This window comes from Anguilla rostrata, chromosome 6, assembly GCF_018555375.3.
Source record: "Anguilla rostrata isolate EN2019 chromosome 6, ASM1855537v3, whole genome shotgun sequence".
In the NCBI taxonomy this organism is placed as follows: Eukaryota; Metazoa; Chordata; class Actinopteri; order Anguilliformes; family Anguillidae; genus Anguilla; species Anguilla rostrata.
The window spans coordinates 4,289,424-4,302,928 of NC_057938.1; the positions used below are offsets into that span (position 1 = coordinate 4,289,424).

Genomic DNA, 13,505 nt, shown 5'->3' on the forward strand with positions numbered 1-13,505 from the left:
GGTTAAAATTCCCGTCCCTCTTCTTATTTTGGCATATGTGAAGGATACTTGCCCAACACCGGGAAGCATCATTTTCTATCTTAATTATTGATATATGAATACAGTATCCCAGCAATGACGTTTACAGGCAACTGTGTGTCGTGTGGCACCTTTTAGCACAACTGAATGGGAGTCGCAAACAGTGTGGCAGCTTATAAAATATACTCTGCTTTTTTTACCTGTCGTGTGCTTTCCGTGAAAGAAACGCTCTGAATGTGTCTTTCACGGTACCGGAGAGAACTGCTCTCGAGTCAATATTTAAAAAAAAAAAAGAGAAATTTATTTTTTTATATAAATACATTTGGCAGGAAAGATGTCCGTGAGTAAAACATTTGAGTGCAAACACCATTTATGCTTTCCAGTCTTCCTGTGTGGGAGAGTGCGCGAAAGCATTTTTATTTCACCATTCGGTGATGGCGTCTGAGATTACTACTTTCCGTCGTTGGGGTTTTTTGGTCACTGCCAATTCCAGGAACTCGCCCTCCTGTTCAGTTTAAGCCACACGAACACCCGTCAAAGGAGACGCTTTGGTCTCTCCCGAGCCACGTTTTTTTACCGAAAGGTCGGACGGCTGCTGGCCGTAAATGAGGTTAATGAACTTCCCACTGCGAGGCTCCGCAGCTGTGACAGATTTGGACCAGACCGCAGATCTCACGAAGCCTGTGCATACTCTGCTTCCCGCTCCCTCTATGTAGGGCGGCGGTGTGGTATAATGGGCGAGGTTCTGCTCTTGTAATGTAAAGGTCCCGGGTTCGATTCCCGGGTTGGACTCCATTTTAGCAAGGTACTTAACCTGCATTGCTTCAGTGTATATCCAGCTGCATAAGTGGGTGCAGTGTAAATGCTGTGTAAAAGTTCTGTAAGTCGGTCTGGATAAGAGAGTCTGCCAAATGCCTTTATTGTAATGTAATGTAATGCTTTCTGCTAAACCCTGCAAGCAGCTCCCCCCCCCCCCCCCCCAAAAAAAAAAATCACTGTCGGCATGTCTGCGAAATTAAGGTTAAAAGAAGTGATGTTCGCTCCATTTCCTAACAAATCTAGTTCACGGCCGCGCGTTATTTATGATTGTTTACGTAGGCATTTGTGCCGCCTGATTTCTGCGTCTCCGCGGAGACGGTGATTACTCGTTTGCTCCCCTTCGCAATTTTTTTTTGATCCGCGGCCCTGGCGAACCCGCACGCGCGCGCGTGTGTGTGTGTGTGTGCGTGTGAGGCGCCCTCCGTTTCCCGGGTAACGCACGCACGCACGCGCGCGATTGGGCGGAAGCGCGGGCTGAGACAAACAGCATTATCGCTCTCGCCCGCAGACGCCGGAGCCGCGTGACCCAGCCGCATTATTTATCGCCCTCCTTCACGTGGGATAATGAAACCATTCGTCCTCCGGCGTGCTGAGTAAACAGAGTCGCGTCGGCTCTGCGCGTTCGGAGGGGAGATGCGCGCGCGGAACCGTCCTGCGCTCGCACCGCGCGGAAAATCACGCCGCTGTGGAAACGAGAATATAACATATGTAGGCCACACCTTGTGTATACACATGTATGTGTATGCATACATGCGCGTGTGTGTGTTGTGTGTTTTTGTGTTTGTGTGTGTCTTCATCGAGTACTTTGTTTTTCTTGACAAATACACTCCTCTTTGACAGTTATCTACAAGTTGCAGTGGAGTTATGTCTTTAGCTGGACTTGGACATTTTTTGTAGCAGTCTGAAGGTTGTTTTGGTAGCCCGGGGGAAAGAAAGGAGACTGTGGCTCATTAAAGTTAAGTTTTATACCCTGTCCATGACAGCAGTCATTCTCCAAGCCCAGATCCTCATTCATTATTCACATTCATGTCATTTAGTCTTTTTTTTCATAGGCATTTGCCAGTGTCAGGATATTATCTGTTGTGTTTCCCTTGACGTTGTACTTGTTAAACACCCAGAGTGTGAAGTTGTTATTGAAATGATTTTATTATCCTCCACAAACAAGCCTAATGCATAATTTGTAAATTATGTTGATTGCTTCATAATTACAAGCGGTGGTATGTCTGGCAGTGGTATATGTGGGTCCTAGATTAGTTTTTTTTTTTTTTAATTAGTCAATACTATAATATTCTTAATGAAGGCAGTGAAAATTATTTTAAATACATTTTTAATGTTCAATTAAAGATTAATTTATGTTAGTAAGTTTGTTTTAATGGGGAGGCCGCATTTGCCAAATAGCTATAAATTCAATACAAGGTATCAAAATATACTATTTCTTTATTTTTTTCTTACTCCTTGTCAAATAGGGTGGGTTTGAAGAGGCATTTTTCAGCTGAACTATGACAAGGCTGCTGCTAGTTAACAGGATGGCCATTGTGTCCACATGCAAAGGGTTCTGAACAGTAATACTGGGTGCAATTTAAAAAAATAACCTTTTTATCGCCAATCACATACATATCATTCCTTTCCACTTTTTCTGCATTATTCTTGCGGGCTTTCAGATTTTACAGCGGTACATTTACAAAGTATTTATACATATTGAAATATAGATTTTCTTTCCCCCTACTCTGCAACTATAGCTATATTGCACAGTGTATTTAGTTCCATGAAGATCAGCATTATACTTTTGACTTCAAGTTATAGTGTATTTATTAATATGTTATTACACATTTATGACTGTGTATTCACAAAGCACAAATAATTGTAGAGTACGTTCCATATAAATTGTTCATAATAAAAAAACTAATAGCATGCCATCTTTGGACTTATATCTAGGACACATTAACCGGGTGGTCTCTAGAAAATTGAAGATTAGTGATGGGAGAGGGGTTTCATTGACCCCTTATCAGGCAGTGGAAGCTACAAAGACCTGTCAATTATTGACCTGTCTGCGACGTAATGGCTCTGCTCCCCGCAGCGTAACACGATGATTGGCTCAGATTAGTGAGTCACTCATATCCTGTATTAGCTGGGCCCGTATTTAGTTTCATGAAACCTTACGCCATCCCATCGCCAGTGATCAGCAACCCGGCACACATTTTTCAGGGGTTATTCAAGAGGAAGAAATTATTGACTGTTATGTTTCATAGCCCCCTGTGCATCGCTTTGTGTACAGTGATTCTTAAAAGTGAAAGGATATGGTTGTCGAATTGTGCAGTTCATGAGGTCTGTACTCTTCGTTCCTTCCTGTAATGAAAACCGATTTGGCATGGTATTTGGGCAAGCTGAACAATGTGATTGGTAATTATACAGACATATAAATAAATAAACACACCCACGTGTATTGTCTGTTTCCATCCAAAGGGGAAAATTGCCAAACCAAGCAGGGTCAGGGTTCAGGTTAGAAGCTGAGTAGGGTGCATTGGGGTGCAGAAGCTGAGATGGAGAGTAGAGAGTGTTTATTATTATTATTATTATTATTATTATTATTATTATTTTCAAATTTTGACTTTTTTTAAACCAAAAAACAGGAAATAAACACATAGAAGAGGCGCATCCCCTTGCACCCCCCCTCCCCTCCCCCTCCCCTCCACAGACAAGCTCCTCTCTCCCCCTCCTCCCCCCCCCCCACCGCAGACAGGCTTTTGATGGGGGGCGGGTGGGGTGATGTGTGTGAATTCCGCAGCGGGTTCCGCCTTCCTGAACCCGGACGGGGACTCTGGGACGGAGGCGGACAGCGAGCCCCAGCTGACCTTTTACACTGACCCCAACCGAAGCAGGCGCCGCAGCCGAGGTATGAGAAATGGCAATGGGACCCCTGCTTGGGGCTCCGGGGTAAGCCGAACTTCCGCCGCCGCCGCGTCCGTCCGTCTGCTCTTCATTTTCACTTTTACTCGCATGACCCCCCCCCCCCCCAAAAAAAAAAAATAAAAACCCCCCCCAAAATCAATAGGCGACAATTCGTGATCGAAGCAGTGAGTCTTTTGTCGTATTCTAAGAGGTTGTTTTTGTTTTCCGTACCTTGTGCTTGTGCTTGTGATTGTGGTCATGGTGAATTCTGTGTGATAAGTGAACGACGAAAAGAAAAAAAAAAGGCCCAAATCTAAAGTTTTGTCAGTTGAGAATCGGAATTCTTAACAATTCGTATCCGTTGATGGTGCAGTGGTTTTGAAGTCTGTGTTAATATTCTGGATTTGGCTCTCCTTAGTAATTATAGCATGCCGGGTACATGGCTCAGGAGTGATTTGTCTTGCGGACAAAATGTGCATGGCGGTGAACTTTAACAGAGCTTTGCTTTCAGAGTCATTATCATGCTCATCCATTCCATTTCTGCCTGTGAATGAAAGGAATTGTCAAAAAAAAGTGCCTTAACATCATGGTGGAGTGTAGTGCCTTAAAAAAAAAATTGGACATAAAAATTGGATAGCAGAGAGAGAGAGAGAGAGACAGATAGAGAGAGAAAGCCCCAGGTGCATTCTGGTTTCTCTGCCTCTCAAGTTCTGTGGCTCTAATCATCAGCCAGACATGCTATGATCTACAAGATGGTGGAAAATAAAGGTTGCGATAAATATCTCGGTGAGGCTGCAGAACTCGTAGTCACGCTATTAAAATGTGAAATGTTAAAAGGTGGGGTTTCCCTGCCTTGTAGCGCTTGTTCTAGAAAGATCCACATTGATACAGGACACAGGAAAAATGTTCCGCGTAAAATCAACTCCGGCTACTTTTAACAGCAGTAGCGTCAGTGCGATCCGTATTTGGCTCGTACCGCATAGCACGTTAAAACGTTAAAAGCTCTGAAAGAACTGATCGAGCGCTGAGGAGCTACCCGCGTGCTGCCGCTGAATAACATGAAAGGGCTCTTCGCGGTAAAACCGCGGGTTCGGTATCGGCCGTGCCGGTGCCGACGGCGGCCAGCGGGATCCGCGCGGTGTGGCGCTGCCTGCGGACGGAGGATTTCAGTTGGCGGGATCTCCCCCCGTGGCGTCATCACGCGAACGCTGTTCCGCTGGCCAATAGGGCGCCTGTATTCTCTCTGCGCCGGCTGTGTGTGCTAAGCTCACCCCCACCCCTGCACGGCTCGGTGGGTGGGGCGCGGGGTGAGAGCAGGCCGAGGTGGCGGCGTGCTCCTCCGCCCCTTCCCCGAATTCTCGGGGGGGAAGGACAGGCCCCGTGGATACGACGGAACCTCGCAGATTAGGAGGAGAAGAGAAGTGATTCAGGACGATATAAATATGCACGTTACGAAAGCGAGCACATGCTGCTCAGTTTCCGCACGCAGCCGCAGTCTGGGAATAAGCCTGCCGGAATCCAGGCCTTCCCTCAGAAGCACGGCACGGCGATATATACGCCTTTCTTTCCCTTTCTCTTTTTTTTTTTTTGGTGTAAATGTGTTAACGGTGCAGTTTCCTTTTTAGCGAGGCTTTTTTTTTTGCTGTACATTAGCTTGTCTGTTGGAAGTCCCGGAGTTGACGGATCGATTTGAAAGGGTTCTTTCTTCAGAAACAACTTGCGGCTGCACATAAGCCGCCATACAGCAGCGACATGAAAGGTTGGCCGAGTTGGAAGGTATGCAGGCCTGACAGCAGGTGGCAAGCGGGTGGTCTCTCTGAATGCTGTTTCGTCCTTGGTGATGCTTTATAGACCCCCCCCCCCCCTAAAAAAAAAAAAAAAAAAAAATCCACCACTCCAGCTCTGGGGATGGAAGAGAACGGTGAGGGAGGGGGGGTGGTGGGGGAGGCTGATTCCTGGGGGGGGGGGGGAGGGGGAGGGGGCGGTGTCGAACGAACGGCGCAGCCTGAAGAGATGCTTAAGACCGGCGAGGCATGCCTCGACAGAGCCCTGATCCAATTACCCGGCCCCTTCTTAGAGCGCAGATGTCACAGAATGCAGCAGCCAGCGATGTAACTAACACCTTTAATTAGACGCGGAGGTAAGAATAGAACGACGCGCCGCGCCGCCGAGCCCATTAACTCTCGATCCGCGAATTCGGCGAGAGGCAAAACATCGCCGCGTCGAGCGTGGAACCGCGCGCGCGTTAGCGCTACACGCTCGGATTGGACGTGGGTTGTTTCTCGTGAATTTCCGTCCACCCGAAGAGCGGAAAAACGCGTGTCGCCGCGTCGCTCGACGCTCAGACGTCGGCGGCTGGCGCGCTCGGTTAGCGTTCGGCTACGCGACGTCGCCGATGGCGACGGTCGAGACGGCAGACGGCGGCGACTCGGGAGACGCTTGGTCGTCGGTTCCTCGTTCTCGCGTCGGTCGACGGGGTGCGGACGCGACCTCACGACCTAAAAGGCGTTTATCGCGACACGCTCGTATTCGAACCTGCCGTCCTGAGTCAGACGCGTACGCAACGTTAGCGGATTTCAGGGGCGATGGAGTTTTTTTCCTCATCTGCGTTTCGTCTGCAGCTGTTAAAGTGCGCCCGCAGAGAGAGGGAACTGAAGCGTCTATTGTTGGGGGGAAAGATTACCGCTTGCAGTCTCAAACGATTTGCGGTCTGCTTTACCCACCTCGCCAGGCACAGCACAATCGGATCGGAGAAACCTATAATTAATTTCCCGCAATGCTCCTGCTGATTACACACACTTCTAGTCCTGGGAGCTCTCAGTACTGGATGTTACAAACTAATGGAAAAAACTTATGTATGTATGATGAATTCCAGGTAGTGTGTGTGGGCCTATGAGGGTGGGAGTGACAGGACAGAGTCAAACTAATCAATGGCCAAGACACAGGAAGGTGTTGCAGAGCCAAACCAATCAATGGCCAAGACACAGGAAGGTGTTACAGAGCCAAACCAATCAAAAGGCAAGACACAGGAAGGTGTTACAGAGCCAAACTGATTGATAGCCAAGCTTACTTGCATATGGTCACAGTGTTTTTAATTTAGTTGGGGTTTTTTTTAAATTATTATTATTTACCAGTCTTGGTTATTGTGTTTAATGTTTTTAATTTATGAAAATATTTGCAAACATGTTTTTCAAGATTTGTTTTGTTATTTTGCCCAGAGAAATACTTAACAGATAATTTAGTATGGCGTGGTGTCTAAGGACTAAACATACAGTAGCATTGTAATCATTTGCTATATTAGAAAATATTATAAGCAGAAATCAGATTGGAGAGATACGTTAATGTGATGCATTTTGGAAAGTGGTTCTCACGCGCGTAGAAAATACAGACCAAACCCATTAAACACTCAGTGAACCCGTTATCCAAAATTCAGTTAAACCCCCAGCAGCACTTTAGCCTGGACATCGTCAACTTTTGTTCTTAAGCTTAACATACAAACACACGCAAGTGCTTTTTTTTTTAACAAGTACTGTTTGGAAAGTTACTTTTGGTGATTAACTTCCACTGAGGAATAAATTAAGGCGACACAAAGGTTGATTGAATCCAGGCCTGTGAATCTTTTCAGCCTAATTATAGGAGAGAGCGGCAGGAAGCCGCGTTTGTGTACTGAGAGCTACGAACAGGTGTTTGCTGGGGCCTTGGGCCAGCTTTGGGGAAAAAAAGGGTCTGCACACACATCTCCATCTGTGTATCTCTCTCTCTCTCCCTCTGTCTGTCTCTCTCTCTTGCTCCCTTTCTTCCTCTCCCACTCTCTCCTCCTCCCTCTGTCTCTCTCTCTCTGACTCTCTTTCTCTTTCTGTCTCCCTCTTTTCCTCTCCCACTCTCTCTCTCTCCCTCCCCCGCTGTCAGTCTCTCACTTTCTTTCTCTCTGTCTTTCTACCTCTCTCTCTCTCTCTCACTCTGTTTCACTCTATCTCCTGCTCTCTCGCTGTCTGTCTCTCTGTCTGTCTGTCTGTCTGTCTGTGTGTGTGTGTGTGTGTGTGTGTGCTTGCGGGCGTGTGCGTGTGCGTGCGTGCGTGGGTGGGTGTGTGTGTGTGTGTGTGTGTGGGTGTGTGTGTGTGTGTGCCTGCGGGCGTGTGCGTGTCCATGTGTTTGTGTGCGTGTGCGTGCGTGGGTGTGTGTGTGTGTGTGTGTGTGTTTGTGTACGTGTGTGTGTGTGCGTGTGCGTGTCCATGTGTTTGTGTTTGTGTGCGTGCGTGGGTGGGTGGGGGTGTGCGAGTGTGTGGTGGCGTGTGTGTGTGTGTGTGTGTGTGTGGGTGGGTGCGTTTGGGTCACAAATCCATCCACAAAGATAACATTCTCTCAATGCCAGTTGGTGACACAGGACAAAAAAAAAAAAAAAAAAAGAGAGCAAAGCCTCCCCTGAACTTTGCTGTTTTCATGTGGATGCTTGGCTTTCTCAGCACATACGGCTGCAGCCTTCAAAGGTAAAAGCTTATCTTCCCGCCACAATGAGCCCTGGGAAACCGCATCTCCCAGAAGGCCCCCTGGCTTGATGTGTGGGGCTCTCTCACGGGGGCTCTGAGCCCTGTGACGGCCTGTTTGCCACCCCCCTGTTTAGTAGTGACAGAGAGGCCCTGTTTACAGCCCTCCTTTTTTTTCTCTTCCCCATCCCCCCCACCCCCTCCCCTGGTTTCCCTGCAGGCTCGCCGCGAAGCCCCATCAACAAGACCACCCTGACTCTGATCAGCGTGGCCAGCTGCGTGATCGGCCTGGTGTACTCCTCCCACCTGTCCTGCGGCCTCAACGTGCGCGTCATCCTGCACGTGCCCGAGCACCTCATCGCCGACGGTGAGCGCCGTCCGTCCGTCCCCCCGCCCCCCCAATTCACCTCTCACGGTTGTGCCCTCTAACATCATTCTGTTGTAGTTTCCCACTTAGTCCAACCTCCTGCCCCCCTCCATCCCCCCTCCCGACTCCGCCCTCTGCCTGTGCTCTCCAGCATCACTGTTGTAATTGGTCATTTAGTCCAGCCTCCTGTCCCCCCTGTTATTCTCCCCTCCGGCTATGCCCTCCAACATCGCTGTCGTAGTTTCTCATTTCTAGTCCTCCTGCTCTGCCTGAGGTAAAGCGGCAGCCAATGAGAACAAAGCACTCTGTCACAGCTTTCTGCCCCCCCTCCCCCAACCCCCCAACCCCGACTCGGAGCGGGAAGCGCCTCGTTAATGAATTGTCGTTCGCCGCGTGCTAAGCGCTAGCCCAGCGCTAGCCGCCGCTGCAGCTGCCCAAAGTGGGGGTCTGCGGGGCGGTCCAGCGCTTCTCTCCTCCGCCGCTTCAGCTGTCCCGCTCACATTTTTGGGCGCTGCCGCGGAGCGGGAGGGGCCCGGGTCAGCGTTCCCAGGAGGGGTCCCCAGGGAGGACAGGTGACTTTGGAAGGAAAGGAGAGCCGAAGGAGATCGTGAGCCGCTAAGCCGCCTCGCAAACAGGCTCCTAAATGTTCCTACAGTCTTATCTGACCTCACCGTGGGTCTGATACAAAATATATATAAATAAATAAACATTCCCTGCTCTCACAATACAGATTAATGTGTATATATGTGTGTGTAACAGAATTTATGGCTTTATCATCCCATTCTGCGCAGTGTAAATATAAAGGCAGGTTTTTAATCCCCCCTCCCACCCCCTGTCCAGCACGCCTTCCCTCTTTAATTTCTCCCAGAAAAAAACCCCGTAATGTGAGCAGTCAGTTAGTCGCCTGTTTTCCCCGCAGACGGTCCGCAGCGGGGCCGTCCCTCTAAGCGAGGTTCTGACCCGCCCCGATGTCCCGATTTCTCCTCCCCCCCGCCCCCCCACCCTGGTCTCCAGGGTCCCGGTTCATCCTGCTGCAGGGCAGCCAGCTGGACGCCAGCGACTGGCTGAACCCGGCCCAGGTGCTGCTGTTCTACCAGCAGAACGCCAGCGGGCCCTGGGTCAGCGAGCTGTGCGGGCGCCGCCTCCTGGACCCCTGCGAGCACCAGTGCGACCCCGACACAGGTAACCCGCCCCCGCCGCCTCGCCAAACCACAGCAGGGGGGCAAGCACCAGTGCGACCCCGACACAGGTAACCCGCCCCCGCCGCCTCGCCAAACCACAGCAGGGGGGGCGGCAGTGTAGTACAATGGGTAAGGAGTTGGTCTTGTAACCCAAAGGTTGCAGGTTCGAGTCCCCGCTAGGACACTGCCGTTGCGCCCTTGAGCCAAGGTACTTAACCTGCATTGCTTCAGTATATATCCAGCTGTATAAATGGATGCAATGTAAGTGCTATGTAAAAGACGTTGTGTAAGTGGCTCTGGATAAGAGCGTCTGCTAAATGCCTGTAATGTATAATGTACAACAGATGCGCGCGTTTCCCGGGAAACGAAATGAGCCGGACGCTTTCAGCATAGCTGGAAAAAAAACAAAAAAAAAAAAACAACAGGTTCTATCTTCACGATGTACAGAACATTTTTGCCTAGCAACAAGCTGGAAAGCCATAGATTCAATCTTAACGATCTACCATGGCAACATTTCTGAATGCATAGTCATTGGTCAGCTGTATCTAAATTGTGATTAATTATGAGCATGATCTGCATAGGGCAGTTGAAAGAGGCATAAATCATTTTCTTTTTTTTTGAAAGACGGCATTGTAGTGTGATTTAAGCTGCACATTGTAGAAAACCAAGTGCGATTACACATTTTAAATGTTCTCTTCTGAATGTGAAGGGGAAAATATTTGCCACCATTAGACATAATGCTCTGCCATAGGTTTAATTAATGAGACAGAATTAATCAAGAGGGGTTTTCTTGAATAAAGCATGTACAGCTGTTGACGACTGCATTATTTCATAACCAGAAAACGAAGATAAGCTTTTGTATTTTAGGACACCTTTCGTAAAAGAATCTGGGGCCTAATTTGTGAAACCAGCCCACAAACGAATTGTATGAATGACTGAATCGACGCCTCATGAAGATTTACTTGTCTGTGTGCCTGTTTTTTTTTTTTTTTTTTACATTTTTTAAAATTCCGAGTTGGTGGCAGTGTGACTTGAACAGATGTGATCCCGGAAATTATACAGTTGGAGAGAGTGCATTTCCATTATACCTCCCATCTCAGGCGCTCTTAGGAAGTTTCCTTTTATTTATTTCAAGTCTTTAAAAAAAAAGCCTTCTGAAATCAAAAGTGTATTCAATTTACCAGCTGGAGGTCTTAGTCCCCGTGAAGAAGCTCTGATTGTCAATACAAATAGCAGTAACTCCAAAGCATAGATGTGATAGAAATCTGAATTGGGAGGGAAGGGGGGGGAGGAAAAGGGTGTTTACATGAGGGAAATGCAGGTGTCAAATTAAAGCAGGGCTAGTTCACATCAGAATGGATGACACTGATGACATGCTCGATATAAAGACGGTTATGAGGAGAGTGGTTGTCACTGGAGACCGTGGTGAAAGACCTGACGGATTGGGATTGGCTGCGCTGGAGTGCGCACCTCTGGCGTGCTGAATATTTCACTCTGCCGGGGCCTGGAAACCGCTCGATTGGTTCCTTGTTCCACTGGGACGACATTCGCCGGGTTTATCCAATATGTCTGTACGTCCAAAATGTCTGTGCTTTTTGAGTTGGCTCGTTCACTGCCAGGCACATAAAAAAAGCACACGCACGCACACACAGACAAACACACCTACACACACGCTCTCACACACACACACACACACATGCACACACAGACAAACACACCTACACACACATTCTCTCTCTCACACACACACACACACACACACACACACACGCACACAGTGCTCCCGGCTGCCCCCCTTTCTGCAGAAACAGAAATAAACCGGAGCAAACAGAATGACCGGGGGATCATTAACGGAACCCCAGCCGCACGGCCTAACCCCAACCCCAACCCCAACCGCGACCCCAACCCCAACCGCGACCGCAACCCCAACCCCAACCTCAACCCCAACCCCAACCGCAACCGCAACCGCAACCGCCATCGCCGCACCCCTGTCGTGCAGCCCGGCAGCACCCGCCAGGAACGCGATCTCCGCCCAACGGCGAACGGGCGATTTGGCGCGCGGCCGCGGCGAACGCGGGTAAGTGGCAGAGCTCGCCACGGGCAACGCGGCAAGTGCGAGCTGCCCGCTGGGAATGCGGCGGTGGCGGGAGCTCGCCGCTGGATGGGTCGTCGGTCGGTTCAGATCCTTTCGCTCGATCGGTTTGCGCTGAGGGCGCTCGTGCGTGTGTGTGCGTGTGTGTGGCCGTCGGCTGACTCGAGGGCGTTGACGGCGATGGTTAGCGTGCGCTCGGAGCGCCGCTGCTGTGAGCCCTTGTCGTATAAACTCCCAGTTTCTCCTCGGATGACAACAACAGAAATCACACGTTTCATACCGGGGCGATCGCAGCTTAATTAGCAGGGGTCTGGACCTCAGGTGTCAGCTCAAGGGTTTGGACAACAGGCCTGCAGGATAACTGGACCAGCTACTGCTAGTCTGTGAGCTGGAGAACAACTGGTATCTATCTATCTATCATCCTCAGTGTGTTTATTTATTCTTGTTTCGGCCAGTTGAGTCCCCCAGTGACGGACCCTAAGAATATAATCATAAATCATCTGTCCTTGAAAGACGAAGACCGGGTGAAGTAATTCGCTTTCCTTGTCTTGTCATTCAGTTCTGGAAGGTGAATTACACTGGCTTTTTCTGCGCAGATTTGATGAGCGGGCATCTTTTTTTTTCTTTTAATAATTAAACCCACCCTTCAAGAAATATAATCTTAATAACAGCAGGTGTTGACCTTTAAGCCTCTGCTTCCATCAGCAAATCAGCAGGTGGCTGCGTAGACCTCCCTTTCCAGGGGTCTCTGAACATTAGCTGGTCAAAAGGACGCAAAGTGGGCAGAAATTTGATGGTGAATCGCAGTAGTGAGAAGCTTACCCACGTTTATCTGCAGTTTAGTTTGCAGATTAAGTGCTTGCAGTCGGCATGTCCCTGGAGTGAGCGATGTTCATCAGCACTGAGGATGCACGGTCGACATGCTGTGACCAGTGTTTATCGCAACGTGAACGTACGCACTGTAAAACGAGTCCATTTTACCCCGGCTTTAATAAATCTGCCTGTGTTGGCTGTACTGTTTAATGTGCCTGTGTGTGTGTGTGTGTGTGTGTGTGTCTGTCTGTGTGTTCGTGTATGTATGTGTGTATATGTGTGTGTGCCTGCATGTGTATGTGCATGTGTGTGTATGTGTGGGTGTGCGTGTGTGTGCGCGCACGCGTGCATGTGTGCATGCGTGTGTGTGTGTGTGCATGTGTTTGTGTGTGCGTGGCTGTGCGTGTGTGTATGTGTGTAGTGTGTATATGTGTGTGCATGTGCATGTGTGTGTATGTGTGCGTGTGCGTGTGTGCATGGCTGCGTGTGTGTGTGTATGTGTGATGATGTGTGCGTGGCTACGTGTGTGTGTCATCATTACTCATGAGAAAGAGGCTGCATCTGGTTGAGCCTGGAGCTTCCAGGAGCATCTCTCTTCCAATAAATTTGCGTTTTTTCATTCGAGCCAATCTCACGTTATATCCTCTGTGATTTTAACGCATTTGCATAAGGAAATTAACTATAAAAACAAATCCCTGAGGTGTCAAGAGACACATAGATACATTTGATCATGCTCAGGAATCCATCTGCTGGAACAATCAACCACAGAAAAGAAAAAAAAAAAGAAAGAAAGAAGAAGTTCCATTTGCGCATCCATAATTCAAGAGAGGCCGCCGTGTGAG

At 48.9% G+C, this 13,505-nt stretch overlaps 1 protein-coding gene across 3 annotated transcripts in view; it reads left to right on the forward strand.

The window, feature by feature from the left end:
• Positions 1 to 13,505, forward strand: part of astn1 (astrotactin 1) — a 320,953-nt gene that overhangs the window by 94,710 nt on the left and 212,738 nt on the right. For 2 of the 3 annotated variants that reach the window (XM_064341654.1, XM_064341656.1), the window contains exons 5-7: positions 3,623 to 3,730; positions 8,431 to 8,577; positions 9,592 to 9,759. In XM_064341654.1, coding sequence (XP_064197724.1) covers positions 3,623 to 3,730; positions 8,431 to 8,577; positions 9,592 to 9,759 — 423 coding nt within the window. The remainder of the gene's footprint in view (positions 1 to 3,622; positions 3,731 to 8,430; positions 8,578 to 9,591; positions 9,760 to 13,505) is intronic. The other variant, XM_064341655.1, reaches the window with a different exon arrangement.